This window comes from Hemiscyllium ocellatum, chromosome 5, assembly GCF_020745735.1.
Source record: "Hemiscyllium ocellatum isolate sHemOce1 chromosome 5, sHemOce1.pat.X.cur, whole genome shotgun sequence".
Taxonomy (NCBI): Eukaryota; Metazoa; Chordata; class Chondrichthyes; order Orectolobiformes; family Hemiscylliidae; genus Hemiscyllium; species Hemiscyllium ocellatum.
In genome coordinates, this window is record NC_083405.1 from 55,932,924 (window position 1) to 55,960,087 (window position 27,164).

Sequence of the window (27,164 nt, forward strand, 5' to 3'; positions counted from 1 at the left end):
CTACAACCTCTTCTATCAGGCAGAAAATACAGAAGCTTGAACACATGCACCAACAGATTCAAGAACAGCTTCTTTGCTGCCATTATTAGATTGCTGAATGGATGCTGTAACTTCAAATGATGTTAATCTTATTAATGTTGATCTTGCTTCATGCATCTCCTGCATAGTGTAACCTTTGTGCCTCACTCTGTCCAAGCAGCCTATGCTCTGTATTCATTGCATGAATTTTGTCCCAAGTTGTTTGTAGTAAATGTAAAAGGTTTGTTAACTCATTAATTTATGGTTTTGGTTGAGATTTTAAATAAAGGCCCTGAAATTATTGGCTCACAGGGGAAGCAATTTTCCCCAACACCTTTTGTCAAAATGCCTTATTGTGAACACAAACCTCCTTTAGCCTCCTCACGTATGGCAAGGAGTTGGTTTTCCAATGTGAAATTAAATATTTCTCCAGTTTACAGACGGTTTTAATTTGATAGAAAATGGTTCACAGATCAGCTGATACAACAGTTGAATCCAGGTATCACCATAAATATTGCCTTAGAGCTACAAGTATATCAGAAGACAGGTAATGCAGAAGTCTATTCCACATAGTTACCATGTGTACAGCTATACTAACAAATGGAAAGCGATCCTCTCCATTAGATTGTTTATGTATTCCCCCAAAAAAGTACAGGGTGCATTTATAACCGTATTATATTTTAACAAAACATTTTCATAAGATTCTGTTGGCTGGTTGGTGGAAAGTGTGTGAATAATATTCCTTTGTGCTGCCTGATACCAGGACCCTGAATTACATTGTTACTTGTATCTGTTGAAGACAGACTAAATACTTTGCAACATAACAAAACAATATTGGATTAATACTTTGAGGAATAACTGTAATTGAAAACTCTGCAAAGTAAGAATTATTATAGGCCTAGAGGTTTATGCTCCATCCCTTCACATTGACTGTGAATTATTTATATGACTGCAAAATAAACCTGTTCTTTGTCTTCTCTATTCCTTCTTCTTGCATTTGCTTTTAAGGGCCTGAAGTATCCATTAGTGCCTAATCTTGCTAGTGATCAACCAGGCCAGATTCTCCTTGTGGATCTCAATCAACCAGTCCTGAAAGCTGTTCAACTGAGGATCAGTCGTGGGTTTGATGTGGCATCCTTTAATCCACATGGGTTGAGTACATATATAGATGAGGGTAAGTGCCAATGAAATTACTGCTACTTGGGAGAATTACAGGTCAGAGAAATACAATAATCAATAAGGTGAGGTGGAAAGACATTTAATAGTTTGCCAGATAATGGTGGATTTATTTTGATTTTTTTTATTATTTCACAATGGAACATGATTAGAAATGATGACTATTTTAACTCTTTAAAACACCCAAATTCTGGCATTGTTTTTTTGAAAAAAATCCATTGTGGATATTGATACTGAACAGCCTTTTGTTGCCTGTCGGTAGGTGCCCTAGAGAAGGTGATTTTGAGCTGTCTTCTTTAACCTCTGCGGTCTGTGTAGTATAGGTACACCCACAACGGTGCTCAGAAGGCAGTTTCAGGATTTTGATTCAGCAACAGTGAAGGAATAGTGATGTAGCGTCAAGGTGGGATGTGTGTGACTTGAAGGGGAACTTGAAAGGGTGGTGCTCCCATTCATCTGCTGTCCTTGTCCTTCTAGGCAGCAGAAGTCACAAATTTGGAAGCTACTAACAAAGGATCTTGGTAAGGTGCTGCGGTGCACCTTGTAGATGGTACACACTGTTGCCACTGTTCAATGCTAGTGGAGTGAGAGACTGTCAAAGCTGGTGGATGTGGTCCAATTCAGAGACTTTTGAAATGCTGCATTCCATTCTGGTCTCCCTGCTGTAGGAAAGATAGTGTGAAACTTGAAAGGGTTCAGAAAAGATTTACAAGGATGTTGCCATGGTTGGAGGATTTGAACTATAGGGAGAGGCTGAATAGGCTGAGGCATGACCTTACAGAGGTTTATAAAATTATGAGGGGCATGGATAGGGTGAATTTCACCAGGGTAGGGGAGTCTAAAACTAGAGGGCATAGGTTTAGGGTGAGAGGTGGAAAGATTTAAAAGGGATCTAAGGGGCAACATTTGATGGAGAGGGTGGTGCCTTTTTGGAATGAGCTGCCAGAGGAAGTGGTGGAGGCTGGTTCAGTTACATTTGAAAGGCACCTGGATAAATGGATAGGAAGGGTTTAGAGGGATATGGGCCAAGTGCTGGCAAATGGGACTAGGTTAATTTAGATTATCTGGTTGGCATGGACAAATTGGACCCAAATGTCTGTTTTCATGCTGTGCATCCCAATAATTTTATGACTGCTTTGACCTTTGAGTGATGTTGGGGCCACATTCATCCAAGCAAGTGCGGGATATTCTATCACAATCCTGACTTGTGCCTTATAGATGTGCAATGCCGTGACGCAATGGTTAGTATTGCTGCCTTACGCACTAGGGACCTAAGTTCGACTCTAGCCTTGGGTGACTGTGCGGGTGTGCAGGTTAGGTGGATTGGCAATGCTAAATTGCCTTGTGGTGTTCGGACATATGCAGGCTAGGTGGGTTGCGTCAATGTGGGGTTATGGGGAAATGGTGGGATGTCCTTTGGAGGATCAGTGCAGACATGATCGGCTGAATGGCTTCTATTTGTACTGGCAGAGATTCTACAATTCTAGATGACAGGGTTCAGGGAGTTCAGCAGATGGTGAACTCTCCACAAAATTCCTAGCTCCTGACCTGCTCTAGTAGCCACACTATTTACATGACAACCCATTGTCAGTGAATAATAGTTCCCAGAAACAGCTATTCATTTCCCCCGATGAACCTATAAACACCCCCCTTTTCAGTCGAACAGTTTTTCTCTCTATCTGAGTTCAATCTTGCCCATTCCCCCACCCCAGCTTCCAGGTAAATGCCAATCTTTTCCTAGCTACCATCAGTTCTGAAGAATGATCACTGGACTTGAAATGTTAACTCTGATTTCTCTCCACAGATGCTGCCAGACCTGCTGAGTTTTTTCAGCAATTTATGTCTTTGAGTAAATTTATATGGCTTGTGGCAATTCAATTTATTGTCAATAGTAACAGTCAGAATGTTACTCTGGGGTATTGAACGATAGCACTGATATTCAATATCAAGGAGCGATGGTCTTTGTCTGGCATTTCTGTGGTCCGAGCAATGCCTGTCACTTGTCAGCCAACATGTCCAGGTCTTACAGCTGTCCAGAACACAGATTGTTCAGTTTTTGAGGAGTCGCAAACGATACTGAACATTGTGCAATTATTAGTGAGCATCCCTACTTCAGACCTTATGATGGAGGGAAGGTGACTGAAGCAACACTGACCTCCAACAGCCACATCATATGTTGTGCTAGATATGACTCCAACTAGTGAACAGTTTTTCCCCTATTCGCCATTGACTCCAGTTTTGCCAGGACTCCTCAATACTCAATCAAATGTGACCATGAAATCAAGGCAATCACTCTTGCATCACCTCAAGAGCTCAGCTCTTTTATCCATGTTTGGCCCAAGGCTGTTTTGAGACAAGGAACTGAATGGCCTAATGTGAGTGTCAATGATTAGGTTACTCCTATGTAAGTGCCAATGAAACCTTCCATCGCTTTATTGATAATTAAGAGTAAATTGATAGAGCAGAAAGTGGCTGGGTCAGATTTGTCCAGCTTTTTGTGCTCTGGATGTACCTGGGCAATTTTCCATATTGCTGGACAGATGCCAGTGTTGTAGCGTACTAGAGCAGCTTGGCTAAAGGCTTGGCTGAATCTGGAGCATAAATCTTTGGTCTATTGCTGGAAAATTGTCAGGTTGTCAGGCCCAATAGCCTTTGTAATATCCAGAGCCATCAGCTGTTTCTTCATATCATGTGGAGTGAATTGAAATGGTTGCTGCTTGGTGTCTGTGATATAGTAGGCCACAGGAAGAGGCTGAATTAGATCATTAACTCGACAGTTATGGCTGAAGATGATGCAAATACACCAGCCTTGTCTTTTGCACTGATATGTTCTACTCTTCAATCTTCGAGAAGCCTTCTCCTTTTGTTAATATTTTCATTGACACCGGCATTCATGACTGGGTGTGGAAGGAATGCAGAGCTTAGAATTATTCCAGTTGTTGTGAAATTGCTTAGATCAGTTTACAGTTGCAGCTATGGTTTGATATGCAAGTAGTCTTCTAACTTTTCCATTTTTAGGTACCATGTTTTTAGGCATGCTCTCCTGTATTTTTCATTGAACCAGGGTTGATCATCTGTCAATGGTAGAGTGAGCGATAAGCCTGACCATGAGGTTGCAGAATGTGTTTGTATATAATTCTACTGTTGCTGATGGATCTCCAGAGCCTTGTGGATATCCAGTTTTAAGTTGTTAGATCTATTCAAAGTCTGTCCCTATTAGAATGGTGATAGCGCCACACATACAACAGAGGGTACCCTCAATGAGAAGACAGTATTTTGTCTCCACAGTGTCTATAGGAGCACATAGCATTTTACTAATGTTGCTTTCTTTACTTCTAGATGATACTGTATATGTTTTTGTTGTGAACCATCCACAGAATAGGACCACAGTGGAGATTTTTGAGTTTGAAGAGGAACAAAATAGTTTGCTTCATTTAAAGACCATCCAACATGAACTTTTACACAGGTACACAGTTAAGTCTGTCCTATTTCCTCAGTCTATTCCCTATTCCTCAAGCCCATCTCCCTGCAGCACCTGTCCAACTTCCTTTTAGAAGTCACTGATTGTCTCCAGCTTTGTTTCCACCAACAGTCATTGAGTTCCAGGTCATTTATCACCTGTAGTTTAAAACATGTCCTTTCTCCAACCCACCCTGCAACTTGCCTAAAAGTTTGTGTCTGAGAGCCTTAGTCTTTGTGCCATCGGCTAATGTGAACAACTTGTTCTCCTTTAATTAAACATATCAGTCTTAACGGGCCTTTCCAATTTACCCTTAATTATTGTTTCTAAGGTGTGGTGACCAGACTGAATGCAATACTCTAGTTGTGATCTACCAAGAGCTTTGTAAAGATTCAGCATAATTTTGCCTGTTTATTCTTGACTGTTCTTCTGATGAAGTTCAAGATTCTTTATGATTTTGCTAGTGACTCTCTCCAAATATCCTGCCATCTGCAAGAATCTGTGTACACCGACCTCAAGATCATCTGCCTTGACTTTTTAAGGGGTCTGGATTTAATGCATTAAAAAAAATTGCCTCACGCTTTGTGTTAAATTCCAGCTGTTACTTGTCTGGTCTATCTATGTCATGTTGTGGTTGATTTGTTTTGTATTATAGTTTGCCATACCTCTGAGTTTCATATCATCCACAAATATTTAAATTTATCTCTACATTTTAAATGCAAAACCACTTTTCTTGTATGTTTCCCAAATCATCATTCATATAATACTCATAGCAGAATGCCTCTCTGTATATTAGTTCAAAAGGATGAAATCCTGTGAACATGAGGTATGAGGATCACTTCAAATGATTTCAAGAAAAGTGCAGCTCAGAAACAATTCATATCTAAAATTTCCCAATGTACAGATTAATGCATGTGAGCTAGCTGAAAAACAGCAGAAAGAAGCTCAACCAAGACTGGAAACTAGGGCAGTCTTTTGAAGGTCTTGGAATGGGATGACATTACAGATTTGGGGTTCCTGAGAGGGGAAAGGTTTACTGTAAATTAGGTTCTTAGAGTGAAGAGTCAGACAAGCATTGGGATAAAACCCAAAAGTGGTTATTTAAAACTAAGGTATACTTGGGTATGTTGAAATTCTTGCGTGTGATTTCTCCAGGAAGGAATCACCTTCAGTTCCAGTTTAAAAGTTTAAGTCACAAATGAATTAAACCTACTAAGATGTTAGATACAGGGATTCTGGTGTGAGTATTATATTGAGTGATTTTTTTGTGTGTTTTGAATTTACAAAGGAATATTTTGGAATTAATGGTGTTAGATTGTATGTTTAAACCCTGAACAAAATCCTGAAATAAACGTCTCGCAATGAAATCAAAGTAGATTTCATTAACAAAATTTTCAAAATGTTGAGGAATTGTTTAGCCACTTGGTACCGACAGACAAGAACTCAAGAAATTTTAGGAAGCTTTGACACGAGGTGAGAGAGAGACCATGACGACATGTTTTCAGGAATTCAGGCATGTTGAACATGAGTTTACAACTTCCTTGGGTCAGTCAGTTAGTAATTTCAAAGTAAGCTGGGCCCAGTAGTATTCCTTCTTACAGGCAAAATGCAGACTACTTTCCAGCCAGCAACTTGGAGACAGTAATAGAGCATCCAAGATAGGCTACAAACTTAGCCTGGAGTCCTGCTTTTCTTCTGGGGGTCAAACAGCAGCTGCGTTAGAAATTCTGAATTGCGTATATAATTCTAAGAGCTCTGATTTAATTCATGTGCCAAAGACAGGCATTTCAGGTGTTGATGATCCATCATAGTGGATCAATTGAATGACATTAAGCATGGCCCCTCATTAGAGTTTCCATTGGGAGGTGATGAGCTAGCTATAAAAGTATTAGCATTCAGATCATCTCCAGGACCTCTGTTTCAGCTTCACTTAGAAAGTCTTTACAAAGTAGGAGGTCCAGAAACTCCTAGAACTACAATAATGTGATCAGAATTGGCCATTTTTAAAGCCATGTAAGATTGTCCATTTTTTAAAGGAAACAGAATTTAAACATGAAAATATAGAAGATAATACATTTTTCTTTGAGATTTCTCTTTATGCCCCCAGACAAGATACAATTACAGAACAATGTCAAAGAAACTTTCAAACTTCTGCCAATGGCAGGCATGCACGTGACTGAAGTCAGAGAGCTAACTGCAATATTACAGCTCACAGACCTCAGTAAGACAGTACATCAAGTGAATTTGACACACCACATAGTTGCTATCAGAAAAATTGAAGGCTTTACCTCCATCCAAGTGATATACCCCAAAAGGAAATGACAACATTGCATTGTATTCCATGACTAACCCTGGTGCTAGTGCTCATCTTAATTTACTGTGGAAACTGCACAGTCTGGTGCAGTCCACATGAGACACAGGGGTCTTGACATCTAATCTGGTGGGTAATCTCCATCGTAAATGCCAGTGTGGATCTGCAGGATGGACACCTGAAATCTTTGACATCATTGAAACATATGGACCAGCTATGATCATTGATTTACCAGCATGTACAGATCTACATTATTATGGCCCCATCAGCTAATTAACAGGTCAATCACAACACCCAAGCTTCAGAGAACAACATTGATCATATTCTTGTTGGTCTGAGCTGAGCAGAGCTGTTTTGAAAAGTTACATCAGAGCGTGATTAGCTGCAATGGCCCTTAAAAATCATCACCACTCAGTGACATGACCATATCCAACTGTTCCTGACCTGGAACATTCTGTCTGGTCAATTAGACATGAACTCAGACTCTCCATTTTCAAAACTAAGCAAGTGGTCAATCTTCAAGCTCTACAACAAATCTTGTAAGACGAGATATGTACGAGTCACATGGGTATAAAGATTAACTAAAGCATTTGTCATGGCACTTAAATCTGAATACTGGCCTGGCGTTGACAAAAGACATTGATCAACTGAGCAACTTGTATGAAACATGTCAACTCTACCATCCTCAGCAACCATTTCACCAAACTCGCCTTTGTGCAACAAATCTGAAACACCATTAATGCAGTGGGTGTCGATACCTTGTCGACCATATTCTGTATATTCAGTCTACCCCAGTAAATTGTGTCCGACACTTGGGCACCTTTCCAAAAAATGTGCAAGAAATGGGATGTTCAACATATCACCTCCCCTTTCCATCACTCTCAGTTGAATCATCTTTCGGAACGCAAGGTTCACACCATAACATTCATAACCATTAAATATCAAGTGACTTGTCACATTTCTCGGATAACTATGTTAAATCCTTGAGGAAATGTACCCTCACCAACTTGTGTTTAGGGGACAGAACCAGGGAGTCTTTCCCACTGTCACTCTCAACACCCAAGCACATATGCATCGAGCTTTATTGGCTAGAAGGGAGAAAATGATACAGGAACATGAATAGCCAGTGTACAGAGAGATATCCACTTGATCCAGGACAAACCATGAGTTTAAGATTTTCATATCAACCCATGGGTTTGTGGAAAGCTGCTCTGTAAGTGATTCCAACCAAAGTTCTATGTTTTGTGAAGAAAAATGATCAATTCCTGTGAAAAAATAGACAACGTCTCTGAACTGTATATCATCAACCACCATCATACAGGATTACTTGGATAAAGGAAGTTATCATGGCAGACAATACCATATATCCGTGAGAAATGACACATATTCACCTGTAACGACAGATTCCAAATTGCAGAGTAAAGCTGCCTCACCAAGTCCTGACAATTGTACGAGGACTAGAGCTGTTCATGTTCTTCCACCGAGGCATTATCTAAGTGTATTGAGGTTATATGTCAATGTACATTCTTGTAAATGTTATTGAAAGAGCATTCCATTATTTAAAGAGGAAAAGGGGGATGTATTATAGTATATGTTCCAGACCAGAAAGGCCTTTACTTTTCCAAGGCAGGTTTTCCTCAGTCATGGAGTCATGGAGTTAGTGCAGTGTTTTCAGTCGGTCAGCTGTATGTGTATACAATGTGCAGTAACATCAGTAAGTACAGAACCTAGATTGTGTGTAACTCTGATATTGTAGACATATGAATAGCTAGTGTTGCCAATACGTTGAAAAACCTTTTAGATTAGATTAGATTAGATTTACAGTGTGGAAACAGGCCCTTCGGCCCAACAAGTCCACACCGACCCGCCGAAGCGAAACCCACCCATACCCTTACATTTACCCCTTACCTAACACTACGGGCAATTTAGCATGGCCAATTCACCTGACCCGCACATCTTTGGACTGTGGGAGGAAACCGGAGCACCCGAAGGAAACCCACGCAGACACGGGGAGAACGTGCAAACTCCACACAGTCAGTCGCCTGAGTTGGGAATTGAACCCGGGTCTCAGGCGCTGTGAGGCAGCAGTGCTAATCACTGTGCCACCTTTTGTCTCAACAAGAACCAAGTCTCTGTGATACATGTTGCACAGGCGAACATATAGATAACCATAAAGCTCAGCAGTATCAAAATGATCACAATATCTGGTTCAATTGCTTGTCACTGCAGAATATTCTGTTCCTTTTTGCTGATGCCCTCACCATGGTGATTTTATCCTTTAAGTTTTCCTGCTATCCACCTTCTCTCAGACTGTCGGTTTTTTTGTTCTTCACTTGCTCGATCCCTTTCCTTGTCTCTGTGGTTGTTCAGAAGCTGCCACAGCTCTAATCCAGCTCAAATCTTCACAATGTTTCTTTATTAAAAGATGTTGCCTGACACACAGGCCTTTTATAGAATTTTCTGTTTTAATGGATAAAGCAGTTTGGCATTATTTTTGCAATTCAACCTGAAGAGAGGTACAACTGTAATTGCTGCCGACCACTAAATATATAAAAGCCAAATGTCTATACTCTTCCCTATTATGTCTGTTTATGGCTCTCCCTATAGTCTGTCTGTGTGAAATGGTCCAGATACATCCTCCAAGTCAATTCAGGTATTTTTGTCAGAGATTTTGTTCTTTGTAAATATTGCAAGATTATTGCAAAACTATTTGTGGTATAATTGAAAGTATGTAACATGTCCCCAGTTTCGAGAGTGAATTTCTTCATATTTCTCTTCCAGTGTGAATGATATTGTTGCACTAGGCTCTGACCGATTCTATGCCACCAACGACCATTATTTCGCTCAGGAACCCCTGCACTCCTTGGAGTTTTTAATTGGCTTGCCATGGTGCAATGTTGTTTACTACAGTCCCTCTGAAGTAAAAGAAGTGGCAACGGGATTTAGATTAGCCAATGGGATTAATGTTTCCCCTGATGGAAGGTAAGTTCTGAGAGTTTTATTTGTTATCAACTGGCGGTGATCAAGGGAACTGCTTGTAAATGAATCTTTACTTTCAACACCTAGTAATGTCAAACAGCATTCACTATACCAGTAATTCCTGCATAATGTTGTGCTTGTGACAGATATGGACAACAAAGAAAAGCAGCATGAAGCGAACCAGATTCCCTATTACAATCAATGTAAGGCTGTGGTTAGGATCTGCTGGGTCTTTCTTATCAGAGAAAAATCCATTAAAGTGTATCTTTAAATAGTGCATGCCCTTAAACTACTACATTTGTAAATGAAATAACTTTTAAAATTAAAGCTTAAAAGCTATTCAGTGAAACAAGATAAATGTGAAATGTTAAAGTGGGTATTCTCACCAGCACCTAGTTACAGAGTGACCAGACTGTATCTCATGGTAATGTTGGTTTTGTGCAAGGAGCTTGCTGGGAAAAAACTCCAAGGACCTCTGTTCTGAAGACGCCATGCTGGACTCAAAACATTAACATTATTTCTTTTTGCTGACAGACTTGTTGAGCTTTTGCAGCACTTTTTGTTAATTTACAGCATCCACAGTATTTTTGCTTTTCTGACCAGGGACCTGTGTGTTTGCTGATGGCAAGGAGAGGAGCAGATGAATGAGTTTCTGTTGGTGGCACAAGGCACCAGAGACCAGGGGCAGGTGGGTAGCAGTAAGTGGGAGCAACAGAAGACATCCCCAGTGGGATACAAATAGTTTATAGAGAGATACTGATAGGTCAGGGAAGTCGTGAAAAAAATAGCAAATGGAGTATAATGTGGAAAAACATGAAATTGTGCATTTTGTAGGGGAAAACAAAAAACAGTATTTAAATGTAGAAAGACTGCATAAAGTTGCAACACAAAAGTAGGGTTGAGGGTACTTGTATAAATACGGAAAACTGGAACACAGCTGCAGCAGGTAATCAGGAAGGCTGGTGGAATTTTTTAATATAGAATCCCTACAATGTGGAAACAGGCCCTTCAGCCCAGCAAGTCCACACTGACCCATTCCCCAATTACTCTACATTTACCCCTGACTAATACACCTAACCTACATCTTTGTGCAGGTTAGGATTGTGGGAGGAAATCCACGCAGACGCAGGGAGAATGTGCAAATTCCACACACAGTCGCCTGACATTGGAATCAAACCAGGGTCCTTGGTGCTGTGAGGCAGCAATGCTAACCACTGAGCAACCGTGCCATCCTTTATCTCCAGGGCGTTGAAGTATAAGAATAGGGAAGTCTTACTGCAACTGCACAAGGTGCTGGTGAGGCCACATCTGGAAGACAGCAAGCAGTTTTGGTCCCTATATTTAAGGAAAACTATCATTTCATTTAAGGCAGTTCAGAGAAATGTCATGAGCTTTATCCCTGGTGTGGAGGGATTTATTGACTTATGAGTACACATTAAACAGGCTGGAACTCTATTCACTGGAGTTTGGAGAATGAGAGGTGATCTCATTAAAACATTTGGATTCTTAAGAGACTTGAAACAAGGTAAATGTTGAGAGGATTTCCCCTCACGTCCAGGTGAATCTAGGACCAGAGGTCATAGACTCAGAGTGGAGCGGTGCCAGTGACTGAGACAAAAGCCTTTGGAACTCATTGCCATAGTGTGTTGTGGAGGCAGAGATAGTTTCTTGATCAATGGGGAAAATCTGGGAAAGTGAATGCGAGGAGTGTTGGTAAGCCATGATCCTATTGAAAGGCAGAAACTGGTTCAAGGGACTAAATGGTCTACTCCTGTTTCTATTGCTATGGTCTTATAGTCCCATGGTGGTGCATTAAACCTAATGGGAAGAGTATTAGAAAATACCACAGTTGCGTGTGTAAACCCCAAAACAGGAAGTCTGTGGCAAATTATTATCGTAAATGTCACAATGTTAAAGGATCATATTGTGTCTATTATAAGATTAACACTATAGCAAAACATTGATTGAAGCAACATTAAACAGTGACTTAATACAGATTTTCATTCAGTTTACTTAATATTCTCAGAAAAGCAAACTTTCTGTCCTTTTTAAACAAATGATCTGAGTGGTCTCAGGCTGCCTAACCATGAATGGACAAATTAAGTCTTTATGAAAGTGAGGACTGCAGATACTAGAGATCAGAGTCGAGAGTGTGGTGCTGGAGAAGTACAGCAGGTCAGGCAGCATCTGAGAAGCAGGAGAATCAAAATGTTCATTCCTGACGAAGGACTTTTGCCTGAAATGTCAACTCTCCTGCTCCTTGGATGCTGCGTGACTTGCTGTGTTTTTCTAGCACCACACTCTCGACAATTAAATCTTATAACTGGACAGCTAACACCCACTTCCTCACTTCATTCCACCACTGCCAGCATTTGACTAATGCTTGGATTAATGCCCACCAAGTGGTCTGCTTGGCATGTGCCTGTGTAATGGGCAGGGATGCCCTCCTTAACAAGTGTCCTGGGTCCATGGCGGGATCCAAACATTTACTATTCCTCCAGTTTGTCCACCATCCCCGCTACCCCCATGATGTCTCAATGAATTCCTCCTCCTATTCCTCCTTCTCCTGCCCACGCCCCCAACCACCACCTCAGCTCCTGGTCAGCTTTCTGAGCAGTGACCAGTTGAATCCATTGTCTCACACAGCAGCTTCTGGTCTGAAGTACTGGAGAGCTGCTGACCTCTGGCCCTAGAGGGATGTAGAGTTTGCCTCCAGTCAGCTATTAAATGAGTGTGGGGCAAGCAAGATTCCTATTGGCTAGGTCCCTGACGTTTTTTTACCAAGTGGTGAATCCAGGACATTTCCTAACCTAGCTCCCTTGATATTAATGTAGTGTGGTACCCTTCCATGAGGATATCAAATGGGCTTGAAGTAGTAGTTTCAAAGTTGGGGAGGTAGTGGCCCAGTGGTAATATCACTGGAACCGATAACCCACAAACCCAGGAAAAAACTCTGGGCATATGGGTAAAAACTGGAATTAAAGCTGGTAAAATAGTGTAGCCATCGTTGATCCTGGTTAAAAATAAAAAATTGTCCTTCGGGGAAGAAACCTGCTATCCTCACCCAGTTTTGACTCCAGACCCATGGCATTGTGGTTGACTCATAACTGCCCTCTGAAATGACTTAGCAAACCACTCCAGGACAATTAGGGATGGGAAACAATTGCTGGACCAGGCAGTGATTTCCAAATCCAATAAATAATAAAAAAAAAGGAAGTTTAACTTGTTCTGCAATACCACCAATTGTTGCAATATTTTTCATTCTTTTCTTTCCAAGTTGGGCAGGATGTTTCTTCACACAGTCCTATTAAAAGCCAGGTCTGCCTACAATTATCCAATTAAAGATTGAATTCTTTATTGTAATTGTGATATTGAAGACTGCCTTAACACTGTGGATCAGCTTGGACCTTCCTCCTCTCCTGATTTCAACATTGGTGAATGCTGCAGGTATCTCCAAGAATATGCTCCTTCCCTTATCGTGCACACTTCAGAATCACAAGAGTTCCTTAAATTACTGACTTCCTACAGGTCACTGCTTTGATAAATAGAGTGAATTTATCTGATAAAGCTTATTTAAAGACAAGACATATGTTGTGGAATTAATTTTGATGCATTTAAAAGAAGATTTGACGGGGATTGATCAGTGAACATTTGGGCCAGTTTCTGTAACTGCCAAAACATTGTGCAGTACTTACGCCAACTGCGTTTCTATTTTGTAAAACCTGTTATATCATGCTGAACTTTTTTATCTTTGTAGTACCAGACATCGTGGTTCCACTTTTCCAGTATATAGTTATGATCCCATAACCCAATTATGTGCACTGCGTTGGTGAGGCTGTATCTGGCGTATTGCACACAGTTTCAGCCTCTTTACCGAGGATGGATGTAATTGCATTGGAGGCTGTTCAGAGAAGGTTCACTTGTTTAAGTCTGGAGATGGAAGGTTTGTCTTATTAGATGAAATTGAGTAGATTAAGCCTAAAGCCGCTAGAGTTTTGAAGAGCGAGAAACAGTTTAGTTGGGGTATATAAGGTGCTGAAGGAGATTGATAGAGTAGATGTAGAAAATTTTTCCCCTTTTGGGGAAATCTTGAACAAGGAGTCATAGTTTAGGATAAGGGGTAGCAATTTATGATAGAGATGAGAAAGAATTACTTCTCTCAAAGGGTTGTGAATCCATGTGAGTACAATTTATGCTGGGACCCTGAATAAATTTAAGGAGGAGATAGACAGATTTTTTAGTTAGTAACAGATTAAAGGGGAATGGGGAGCAGACAGGAAACTGGTTGTGGCTGAGATGAGATCATCCATGACGGTATTGATTGGCTGAGCAGGCTTAGGCAGTGGGGAGCTGAATTGCTTATTCCTGCTCCACATTCTTATGTTCTCATGTGACCAATACTTTACAAAGTGAGATTTCCTGATGACCATCTAAAAGGACATGACAAGATTTCAAGTTTTAAAACTTTTACTGAAACAATCTAAAATCAACAATGAGTAAGTATTACTTATTTCACAACTAATACTTTAGACTATTAACAGATATTCTTTATCTCGTGGCATGTTTGCACATTCCTCACGCACTCAGCAAAACAGCAGTCTTGTTTTTATAGTACAAAATTGTTCTGGGCATTTTGACAAGATCTCTTGTCATGCCGGGGTAAGACTTCCAGAGTTCTTTGAAAGTAAACTTTTAAAAGAAAGGAATCCCTCAATGCTCTTCAGCATACCAGCCTTCTAGCAGCAAAGCATGATCTGGTGAATCTCCACAAAGCCCATTCTGCTCAAATGGAGAATTGTTTTTTTCAGCATTCTGCTCTCACTGCTGTACCCTCCCTGCATCTTCACTCAGCAGTTTTACCCTTCCTGTCACCAGGCTCTCTGAAACAGACTGCCTGAGAATCTGCAAGCCTGTACAAAGCTAAATGCCTCCCCCTTTGTACTCGGGTAATAAATCTGACATAAATAAAAGCAAATTACTGTGGATGCTGGAATCTGAAACCAAAAGTGAAAATGCTGGAAAATCTCAGCAGGTCTGGCAGCATCTGTAAGGAGAGAAAAGTGGTAACGTTTTGAGTCGAACTGACCCTTTGTCACAGATGCCAGACCTGCTGAGATTTTCCAGCATTTTCTCTTTTGGTAATAAATCTGACACTTGGATTTATATAGGACTTGACCCAAGCCTGTGGTTTCCACAGCAACCAGGCCACATTAGCTTCCCACCAGACAGAACTTCTAGGAGGTTACATGCTCCCAGTCTCAAATTCAGAGATAATTTAATGTATCATTATTTATAAAATCTTACATACCTAATTCTGCTTGTTATTATTTATTAGTTCCAATCTAATTTCCCACTCTTGCTCATCTCGCTAAATATTCTGCAGCTTAAATATGTTATTTTTGTCAGTTCAATGGCATTGGGCCTCCGGATTTGAGGGAGGGGTTCCATTTGTTACCTGAGGTCTTTAGTTCACTGAGATTTTTCTTTAGGTTCTTTTACTTCTTCACAGGGGGCAGAGAGCGACTGGTTAACAAATGAAAAAGTCCAACTTATTGGTTGAAGCAGCAGCTGATGGGAGAAAACAACAGGCCGACTAGCTGTGGGTTTGCTTTATTGGAGAGAGACACCACCTCCCATTCCAGTGCTTGGAGGGGCTTCTTCCTGTATTATTTACACCATGAGCTGTTCAGCTACACAGGAACCAGTCAGCCATTTGTCATCAAGTTGAAGACCTTTGGCATCCACAATGACCAAACTTAAGTTTCAAATTAATAGATCCTGTTGTACTGTGGTCAACATAGGTAAATTTTGGTTGTACATTTGTGATTCAGAGGCTTACATCAGGCTGAATACTTGGTCCATGTTGAAATTGCCTCAACATGTCAGTCAATGAAGTAAAAATGTGTTAAGAGTCAATCATACTAACCTGTTACATCAGCTTCTTCATTTGGAAGTCTGTGCCAGGCAGAGATGATCATAACATCTCTTTCATAATGAACTATTAATCACAATTTTACTCATTTTACTTTTAGCCAGACAAACCTGGAAAATTGCCAAGGTGACTATCAGGAAGGAGAACCTTCAATAGGACTTGACCCAAGCCTGTGGTTACCACAGCAACCAGGCCGCATTGCCTTCCCACCAGACAGAACTAATAGGAGGTTGCATGTTCCCATTCTCAAATTCAGCAAGAAAACAATTGACGTTGTGCCCACACAGTCTTTAAGTATATGAGCAATCCTCATTGTTGACTATTGTGTTGAATGAGGCTGCTACTCTAACACTCTCACTGTGGGACAGGTTTGCTGCCATATTTGTCTTTCAGGGTTAGGTTCTGCAAAGCCTACATGGTCTCATGTGGTCAAGGAAATCACTTGCTAGACTAATGAGAAGAGTGTTGAACAAATATGTGGTCTAATGCATTTTAGCAACCAAATACAAGTTATGATGAGATGATAAATATTGTTACAGAGACTACAATGAGGCCCTGGATGTTCCTTCCAGATCCCAGGCTGTACTCTCCCACCAGCTGCTTAAAATGTCATCATAGTGAGGGAGGGGGAGATTTAAGGTACTCCTCAGTATTAAACTTTGCACACCTATACATCATTCTCTCTTTCTCTCTTCCCTCTCACCCTGCATCCTGACAGCTTTTTATTTGCTACATTATTAATATCAAAAATTCTATACATTTAGCACAACTTCCTGTCCCTCCAAGTGTCTGATTTTGCAATTTCACTATTCTCCTGTGATGTGTTCTTATCAGACTTGGAAGACTGGCAGATGCATGTGTTGAAGACAGTTGTTTTTAATTCTGATCCTGACAATGAGGAAATAATAGCTCCTTTCATTGTGATATCCTTATTGGGTTCATCCTAATCAAACAGTGGTGGAGTATTGCTCTGCAATGGGATGATTTCCTTTGGTTGCTTCACTAAACCTTTGCTCAACAGTTTACGATGGCTACTGATCTGATACTTCTTGGATGTCCATGATTTTCCTATTAAAGTTTCTTATCCACATCTTTTGCCCTTGGCATGTGAATGAAGACATGTAGTGAGCTTCTTTGGTAGGGTAATGTATGGAGCTTTCTGTCTATCGCCCAATGAATTTAGCAATTCAGTGTAGAAATCAGCACTTTTCCTCCAAACTAGCTTGAATCCAGTGCTTGTCTTTACCAAATGATTGTAGATATCTCAGTTGGCTTGTGACATGTTTAAATTCAGAACTGGCTACAAATATGCTGAAATACTCATTAGCAAACTGTGGTTGTCTGAAATGATATGCTGTGTTCCACATCTGTTGTGGTGGTATGTAACTTCCTGTCAAAATGTACAGCTCTGTGCCCACATATTCCCATGGCCTAGTGGAGAAAGTAGTGGCACCAGTGGTCTTGTTACTCTAGCCGGTCTTCTCCTGCACACATATTTGGTAGGGCTGACCATGGCTTGCTGGTCACTATGTTGTCATTGATTGAACATATGACTCAATGTCACAGGTAAACAGTCTACTATCCCTCACAAAGCTGTCAATCCTCACTCTAGAAAGCATACTGTATTATCACCTCTTGTATTGCTTTCTCTAGAATCAAATGTTCTTTTGACTGTAAAAACTCTTGGCTAAGATAGCAATTCCAATGGCTTTAAAATACCATTGTCTAATTTTCCACTAATATATAGAGATTATTAACAAAATTATCTATGATTCCCCACAAATGCTGAACTCTTCTGTTAGATCTTGTTCTTTTAAGAGTTTTTTTTGTTGTTTTTATTCATTCATGGGATGAAGGCATCTCCAGGATGCCAGCATTTTTTGCTTATCCCTAATTGCACAGAGGGCATTAAGAGTCACATGTTGGCCAGGTATGGTGAAGATAGCAAATTCCTTCCCTAAAGGACGTTCGTGAGCTAGATGGGTTTGTTCTACCAATCGACAATGGATTCATAGTCATTAGACACTTAATTCCAGACTTTTCATTGAATTCAAATTCCACCATCTGCCATGGCAGGATTCAAATCCAGGTCCCCAGAAAAGTCCTTGGGTCTCACGTTCCAGAGATAATACCATTGGGCTATCACTGGCCCCTAAAGTAATTTAAAGTTATTGTCAAAACTTTTCAGTAATTCAAAAAAATCTATTGTTTCTTGCATGCCTGAATGACTCCCAATTGTACAGCTAAATGTATGAACATGGTCAGGTTCTACATTAGTCTCTATTTTGTGAAAAGTATGTATGCTAAGGTTTCTTTTTTTCTCTAAGATGCCTAACACTGTTTTATTTGGTTATATCTAAAATTAAATATTGCTGACAATATTATTTCGGGGGCCATGTCTTCCTAATATGATTATTTATTTGCCTTGCCTCCAATGTTTTTAATTTTGCAGTAATAGTGCTCTGTGCTGCTATTGGAGGGCTTTTCTGTGTATTGGGTGGTCATAGAGGGGGATTAACAGCCTCTGTGGTCAAAATGGAGGTTTCCCCTTATTTATTCCACAGTCTTTCTTGTTGAATTCTGTTATTTTTAGTCTAAATAAATGATTCCCATTTCATTAACAAGTTACCTGATTAACCTCAATGCTTGTGACCTTAATAACAATGCATTGTTTTAATCACTACTTTTTTTCCCAAATAGTTCTCACTGTCAGCAGTTTTAATAAATTCTTCCCTGCTTTTAACACAAGTTCTATAATGGATCTCCCGCCTTTCCTACTAACTTACTTTTGTAAGACCTTGCCTGCTTAGGGTTCAGACATACCCCTTCACTGCTTTAATTCTGGCTTTGGGTGTTTTCCCATTTGGGATGTTAGGTTGATGTTGTACAGGATGTTGGTGAGGTCTTTTCTGGAGTACTGTGTCCAGCTCTGATCTACCTGTTATAAAAAAGGTATTAAGCTGAATAGGGTTCAGAAGAGATTCAACAGGATGTTGCTGGGAATGGAGGGTTTGAGTTATAAAGAGAGGCTGGATAGGCTGGGACTTTTTTCACTGGAGTGTAGGAGGTTGAGAGGTGACCTTCTAGAGGTTTATGAAATAATGAGGGGTATAGATGAAGTGAATGGCAAATGTCTTTTCCCCAGGGTGAGGGCATATTTTTAAGGTGAGAAAGATTTTAAAAAGTCTTGAGGGGCAATTCTTTTACTCCAAGACTGGTTCATGTGTGGAATGAACTTCCAAAAAAAGCGGTGGTTGCGGGTACAGATACAACATTTAAAAGACATTTAGATAGGTACCTGAATTAGAAATGTTTGGAGAGATAGGGAACAAATGCAGGCAGGTGCGATTAGTTTAGTTTGGGATTATGGTTTGCATGGACCGGTTGAACCAAACGGCCTGTTTCCTGCTGTATGACTCTATGGGATCTCTGTTTAAATTACTTTCATGGTCCCTGATTTTCCTTACTGCATCTGTGCCTCATGATACCTGTTCATTTTTGTGGCAATACTGAGCATTAACTATAAGTGCTTTACTTGTAGCTTTCCCAGTCTAATTAGCCCCACTTCCTTATAGTTCCTCCTGTAATTTTTTTTCCATTGTGTGTCTACACAATATGCTTTTGAAAGTGGTTCCTGAATCTGATTCAGTCGCCCTTGTGAACAATGCATATTGGATTATCATAACCTGTGGAAGTTTAATTACTTCTCCTCATGTTTTCTCCGGTTCATATGGTCAATCACCTTTTAAAGCTCTGTCCTCTTGTTACTGATTACTTCGCTGGGAATATTTTCTCCTTATTTACTCTTTATTAAAACCTTTCATTGCACTCAATGAAGATCAAATTTCTGATAATGCATTTATAAAGAAAATCCTGCTGAAAATCTGAAATAAGAACTACAAAAGTTAGAAGCATCGTAGCGAGATATAGAGTTAATATTTCAGGATAATGACCCTACATCAGAACTGATTCTACTGGCCCGGACTCTATCATGGTCCTTCTCCTTTGTTACACCTGAGCCTCCTCCCTTCCAGTAAGTTTAACACTCTCCATCAGGTTTGATGAAGAGAAGTGAACCTCTGTGGGTGCATCCTGACCTATTGAGTTTTGTCATTTTGTTCTCATTGCCCTAGCACTTCCCAGGTTGAAGGAGGATAACTATAGTGGTCCTGTAACTGAAGTCTTTCATGGAACCTTTCCGCTTAACTTGCCCCATTGCTTGAGGTGTCCCTCAAGGCAGATAACCAATGTCTCTCTCACTAGAGGAAAGAGATGACTGTGGTTTTATGTGGATTATAGTTAATTAGCTTATCTTTACCCAGAATCACAGAATTACTGTAGTGCAGGGTACATTCAGCCTGTCATGTCTGTATCGGCTCTCTGAGCAGTCTCAGCTTTGTATTAATCTCCTGCCTTTTCCCTATATCCCTGTACATTGCTTCTATTTAAATAATAATTCAAGACCCTCTTGAATGCATCAGTTGAAGCTCCCCCCACCCATGCAAGCAGGGCATTCCATAAGCTAACTGTGTGAAAACGTTTAAATCCCTGGGTCTCTTCACCCTTTCTAAGCTGTGACATCCTCACGTATAGTGTCTAGTGCCTAAAGCTGGCCACAGTACTCCAGCTGGGGTCTAACTCGTGTTATGTGAAGGACTAACAAAACTTCCTTGCTTTTATATTCAGCCTCTGTTCGTAAAGCCAAAGATTTAACAACCTTCTCCAATGTTGAACTGACAACTGAAGGTAAATAACATACTAATTCTGCAGTACCCATTCATCCAAACGGTTTCTTTGTACGTATTGATAATTTATAATTTGGAAGTGCTGAACTCCTGAAATTGTTCCAGTCAGTTCCTAAATCTCTTTTCAAAATAGGTACCCAAAATTGCACACGGTGTTCTGGATGTGGCGGTGATCTACAGGCATAAAATTCAGTCTCACTGTAGTGTGCCCCTAGGACTCGTTACTTAGCAATTCACATTGATCAGACATTTGAAATGAGGGTCTAATTGTACAGTCATGTAGATCTACAGCACAGAAAAAGGCCATTCAGCCCATTGGTCAGCACCAGTCAAAAGTAATTACCTAACTATTGTTATCCCGTTTTCCAGCACTTGGCCCGTGGCCTTGTACACCTGCAATACCAAGGCATACATCTAAAAAAACTTCTTAAATATTAGGAATTATGGAAATTCATCAAAATCATTTCCTCTCTGTTGAATACCTACCTCATTGATCAGTTACCTCCGAAAGGGATTACAGTAGGGTAATAATAAAATAACTTCTTGTGTGTTGTATAAATAAACATTGCAAGTGTGCTGAAAGTTGCTGTTGAGTATATAGTTTGATTATATTGAGTTGACTGTCCATTAGCATGGTCTATAACTAGTACCAATCCCTCGTCTCTCCCATTGGTGCATCTACCTTGAAAATGAAAACATTTTCAGGAATGAATACGTAGTGCTCTCCACCTCGTTCCTTGTGCCAAAAGATTCTGCGAGCCTCTCTCCCAATACCCTGAGTAAATATTTGAAATTAATAATCTTTTATACACCTGAAAATCAGTAGAAAATATTTCTTCTATTTATTTACCCTATTTGAAACCTTCAGAATTTGAAAAGTCTCTTGAATATCCTCTTAATTTTCAATGCTGTCAACAGCAATTTTGTGCAGAGTTTCTGTGTGCAGTTTAATCTCAGGAGTTTGTGAATTATCTGAAAGTGCACTGAGTGAGGAGGTTCCTACTGAAATCATTCTCCTAATAGCTCCAAGCGCTCTGAGTAACTACAGGTTTCCATCTCTTCATCAATCCCAGAGATGATAAACTCTTTGTTTTTAATATTCATCGTATGCTGTTAATAACATATCTCACTGGTAGCAGACCTAACTATTAACTGGTACAAATTCAGCCATAATGCTTTACTTTTAGATTACTTACAGTATGGAAACAGGCCCTTCAGCCCAACAAGTCCACTTTGACGCTCCAAAGAGTAACACGCACGCAGACCCGATCCCCTACTCTACACTTACCCCTGACTAATGCACCTAACACTATGGGTAATTTAGCATGGCCAATTCACCTGACCTGCACATCTTTGGACTGTGGGAGGAAACCCACACGGACACGAGGAGAATGTACAAACTCTACACAGACAGTCACCCAGGCAGGAATTGAACCTGGGTCCCTGGAGCTGGGAGGCAGTAGTGCTAACCACTGAGCCACCATGCTGCCCATTCTGTACCCTATAGTTATACTTAGAGTAAAAAATTGTTTTATATCACTTGTATTTTTAAAGAATCACACCATAGAGTCATAGAAATGTACAGCCTGGAAGCAGACTCTTCACTCTAACTCATCCATGCTGACCAGATATCCCAACCCAATCTAGTCCCATTTGTTAGCACTTGGCTCATATCCCTCTAAACCCTTCTTATTCATATATCCATCCAGATTCCTGTATTGAAACACTTTTAATCAACAATAATTACATTTTGCTTTTCTGAAAATTGAGTTGGCCATTTTCCAGGAGTTCTGAATTCCATAAGGTTCTCTTTTAACATTCCTTCCTGGGCCTTGGGTGAAAGATCAGAATTTATTTGCTATCCCTCATTAACTTTGACAGGGTGATGGAGATTGGCCTTATGAACTACTGGCAATGCGTGATGCAGATACATCTGGATTACCTTTGGGGAGGTGTTCCAGGATGTTGACAGTGATAATAAAAAGAAACCAGATTGTAAAGCAGCATTGACCAATAGATAGTGGTGTGAGTGGTTGCAACTGTTGCTAAGAGTTGCAATAGTTATTGAATCTCAAGGATCATCTTGTCTGTTGAGATCTCCTGTCTTGTGTGTAAATATCAGCTGGAGTCTTCAAATAAGTGGAACCTCCTTATAGGTTATCAAAACATGTCTGGATGATTGGTAAGTTTGCATAACGGGCCCAGATACACACACCAATGGATCTGTTGTGAGTGTACATTACAAGAGGAGCCACAAGCAAAGGGTGCATAAACCCTAAAAGGCAGAGTCCTACCAAAGGCAGTGTGTTGTAGAATAGCCAATGTCTGGTTTGTGAGATAGCTCAAATGGTGGCAAGTGAGAGTACAAATCAATTCAGGGTTGTGTGATAAAGTCACTTTCAATTCAGGCAGAATAAAACTGGAGGGTCAATGATACATCCATAGGTGTAGTTCCCATGCAAAGAACAAAAAATACATAAAACAGCAAAATAATATCACTAGAAAATGGCAAAGACCTGAACAAAGCCAACAAAAAGAGAGGGGTGAGAATTGTTGAATGTCCCCATGGTGAAGAATGGTTACAAATCACTTAAAAATTAACCATGTCTGCAAGAAACATAGAATGATCACCAATTTTTCAGCATGAATTAGGGGGACACAGACATCATATCCAAATTTAGCCTTTATGAACAAAGGATATAGTTATGACAAAGAAAACAATCATACCCATTGGAAACAAGAGGCTGCATTGAGTCAACATTTTGGGTCTATCTGAGTCCGATCAATTTTGGTGTAAAACTGGAACTCCCTATTACAGTGGTTGGAGTAATGGCTTACAGACAACCATAAGCAATTCCTCAGCAGGTGCTGTGATTAAGAAAAGGGCTGTGATTTTTCAGAAGCTGCACTGTCTGAAGAAATAATGGCACTAATTCCTTGCATTGATGCCAATCAAAACCTTCTCAAACTATTTTCTTTGGAGAAAATGAGTCATGATATTGACACACTATTAAAGGTATCAGAAATGCTGAAGCCATTGCAGCTGGGTAACATCACTGAAAGTATTAGATGCAGCTATCTGTATTGGTGCATCAGCCAGTTGACAGAAAGCAAGCAAGCTGTGTCGCAAGTGCAGTTTTCTGTATTCCACTGCAAACTGTCCTACTTTCCACGAATTCTACAGGGTGTGTGGTGGAACAGGATGTTGGGCTCCCCAGTGCAGGATATCTAGTGTTGGAGGTGTGACCTCATTTTTTCCTATGTTATTCTAAGAGCTGCTTACAAGCAGCAGAAACAGACAGTGCACCAGAGAGAGAGAGAGAGAGAGAGGTGGGGGGGGGTTGGGGGGGGGGGGTTGGTGGGGAAGGGAGGGGAGGGGAGACAGAGAGAGAGACTCTCATATTGAGGTTAGTGGCAGGATAGGCTGGGAGACTGAATCAGAGTGGGGAAATCTTCAGTTTGATAGTGCACAGTCATTCCTCATGATGAGTGATGAAATAATGAAGTTGTTGTGGAACTAATAACACGTTTAAAGTCTAAGATGGTTGAAATCAGAGCCCTATTACAAGCAGGCAGCAAAAGGGTTTGAAACTCTGATTGCTTTCTAAGGCCCATACGCTCTGTCCCTAAAGTCTCTTGAAATTCATCTTTCTTCACTCCTGACTGTGCAAGTCTTTCTTAGCTCTGAACATCCTCAAACTCTGAACTCAGGTACAGCAAGCAAGATTTATTTACATATAATTCTAATGAAACAGTTGGCAAAACATTCCTGGACTTTGACTAATGCCATTCCTGTTCTTGCCATTATTTTATGAATAATACATGCTATCGCCAATCTCACAAGCCACCTTGTGGAGAAGTACAGAAGGACAACTTGAGATTTTCAACTACAGCAATTTGATCTCTGGTGATTGTATTGACCCTGTAATTGCCCAATTCAGATTCAACTATGATTTGGAGATGCCGGTGTTGGACTGGGCTGGACAAAGTTAAAATCACACAACACCAGGTTATAGTCCAACAGGTTTATTTGGAAGCACTAGCTTTTGGAGCGACGCTACTTCATCAAGTGCTTATGGAGAATAAGATTGTAAGACACTGAATTTATAGCAAAAGTTTAGAATGTGATGTAACTGAAATTATATATTGATATATATTGAAAAGAAAATTGTTTATTAAGTCTCTCATTTTCTTGAATGACCATGTTTGTTTCAATTCTTTCATATATAAATCGCAGAATTTTTTTTTAAACGTTAGTTACAAAGCTTACTACTATCCACATCATTTGCCAGAGGAAGAACAACTTCCCCCTATCTGCTCTATCTGGAGTTATTGGGCAGGCCAGACCCCCTCAAAACATTTCAAGAAAGTAGACCAGACCCTAACTTTGCTGGTTGTTTTAAGCAGGTGTAAAGCAGATATTCAAGGAATGATGCAGCTGGTCAAACTACTGAGCTTTAAACAAAACAGAATTTATTTACAAGATTACTGAATGAAACATAAACAAAAGAGATCAGAATACAGAATAACTTAACCTATCAAAAAACCCAACCGATCATCCCAACTTCATGATGCTGTTCCCCGTACTTGCAATTCCCATAAACAGCCCTTGGCACAAAAGATAAAATTGAAAACAGGGTCTTGAAGGAGAGAGAGAGAGAGAGAGAGATGGCAGCATGGAACATCCTTTTCCCTGTAACTGTTTAACACTTGACTGCTTTCAGTGAATAGCCAGACTGCCAAAAAAAGTCAAACCAGAGAAAAGCTGAGCTGGGAGAACTGGCCACTCCCCTTTCATTGTACAATTTAAGAAAAACATAAAAGCCTTTTTCCTGAGGCAGTATCTGTTAGCTACAATCAAATTGGCCCTAAAACCCATCCAAGCCCTGACATTTCAGAACATGTAGTTTTATGACCACCTGAAAAAAAACAAAGGCAGCGTAATGTTGTTAAAGGAGGAGTTTCATCACACCTCCCCCTTTAAAAAAAAAGCCATCAATATCCAAAGATGGCTTCATTTTTAAACCCCTTAATCTTAAATTGTAAGGACTGTACAACACACATATATCTTACATTGACAATGATCATACAAACATACACAACTACATTTTGGGTCAATCTGTTTTACTCCTGCCACCGATGCCTCCGTTTCTCATTCAAGTCTCGACAATGCGTCAGCAATCACGTTTTCTCATCCTGCCACATGCACAGTTTTCAGATTGAATGGCTGTAACAACAAGCTCAATCTAAACAGTCTGGAACTTTTGTCTTTAAATTTCTCCACAAACTTCAGTGGGTTATGATCACTGTATATAAAGAACAAAGCAAATTTACAGTCCTGGAACAGGCCCTTCGGCCCTCCAAGCCTGAGCCGATCCAAATCTACTGTCTAAACCTGGAGCTCGATTCCTAAGCATCTGTATCCCTCTGCTCCTCATCTACTCATGCAACCAGGCACAGCTTAAATGAATCTACCGTGCCTGCGTCTACTACCTCTGCTGGCAACACATTCCAGGCACCTACCACCCTCTGTGTAAAGTACTTGCCGCTTATATCCCCTTTAAACTTTTCACCTCTCACCTTGAAAGTGTGATCTCTTGTTATTGAATCCCTCACTCTGGCAAAAAGCTTATCTCTATCCACCCTGTCTATACTCTTCATGATTTTATAAACCTCAATTAGGTCCCCACCTTAATCTCCTTTTTTCTAATGAAAACAATCCTAACCTACTCAAACTCTCTTCATAGCTAGCACCTTCCATTCCAGGCAACATCCTCGTAAACTTTCTCTGCACCCTCTCCAAAGCATTCACATCCTTTTGGTTATGTGGTGACCAGAACTGTACACAGTATTCTAAATGCAGCCGAACAAAAGTCTTGTACAATTTTAACATGACCTGCCATCTGTTATATTCAATACCCTGTCTGATGAAGGCAAGCATACCATATGCCTTCTTGACCACTCTATCCACCTGTGCAACCACCTTCAGGGTACAATGGACCTGAACTCCCAGATCTCTCTGCTCATCAACTTTTACCAAGGCTCTTCCGTTCACTATATAATTCGCTCTAGAATTAGACTTCCCAAAATGCATCACCTTACATTTGTCTGGATTAAACTCCATCTGCCACTTTTCCGCCCAACTCTCCAGTCTACCTATATTCTCCTGAATTCTTTGACAGTCCCCTATGCTTTCTGCTACTCCACTAATCTTCGTGTCATCTGCAAACTTACTGATCAGACCACCAATGTCCTCTTCCAGATCATTTATGTATATTACAACCAAAAGTGGCCCAGCACTGATCCCTGTGGAACACCACTGGTCACCTTTCTCCATTTCGAGAAACTCCCTTCATCTCAGTCTCCTGTTGCTCAACCAGTTCTTTATCACCTAGCTAGAAACCCTGCACATCATGTGACTTCATTAGTTTACCATGGGGAACCTTACCAAATGCCTTATTAAAGTCCATGTTTATGACATCTACAGCCCTTCCTTCATCTATCGATTTGCTGACTTCCTCAAAGAACTCTTAAGTCGGTAAG

General features: G+C 40.3%; 2 protein-coding genes across 2 annotated transcripts in view; one reads left to right on the forward strand and one right to left on the reverse strand.

The window, feature by feature from the left end:
* Positions 1–27,164, reverse strand: part of ppp1r9a (protein phosphatase 1, regulatory subunit 9A) — a 425,367-nt gene that overhangs the window by 24,073 nt on the left and 374,130 nt on the right. The window lies entirely within an intron of this gene.
* LOC132815699 (serum paraoxonase/arylesterase 2-like) overlaps positions 1–27,164 on the forward strand; it is a 66,764-nt gene that overhangs the window by 20,576 nt on the left and 19,024 nt on the right. The window contains exons 4-6 of the mRNA XM_060824773.1: positions 1,027–1,192; positions 4,534–4,660; positions 9,747–9,947. Coding sequence (XP_060680756.1) covers positions 1,027–1,192; positions 4,534–4,660; positions 9,747–9,947 — 494 coding nt within the window. The remainder of the gene's footprint in view (positions 1–1,026; positions 1,193–4,533; positions 4,661–9,746; positions 9,948–27,164) is intronic.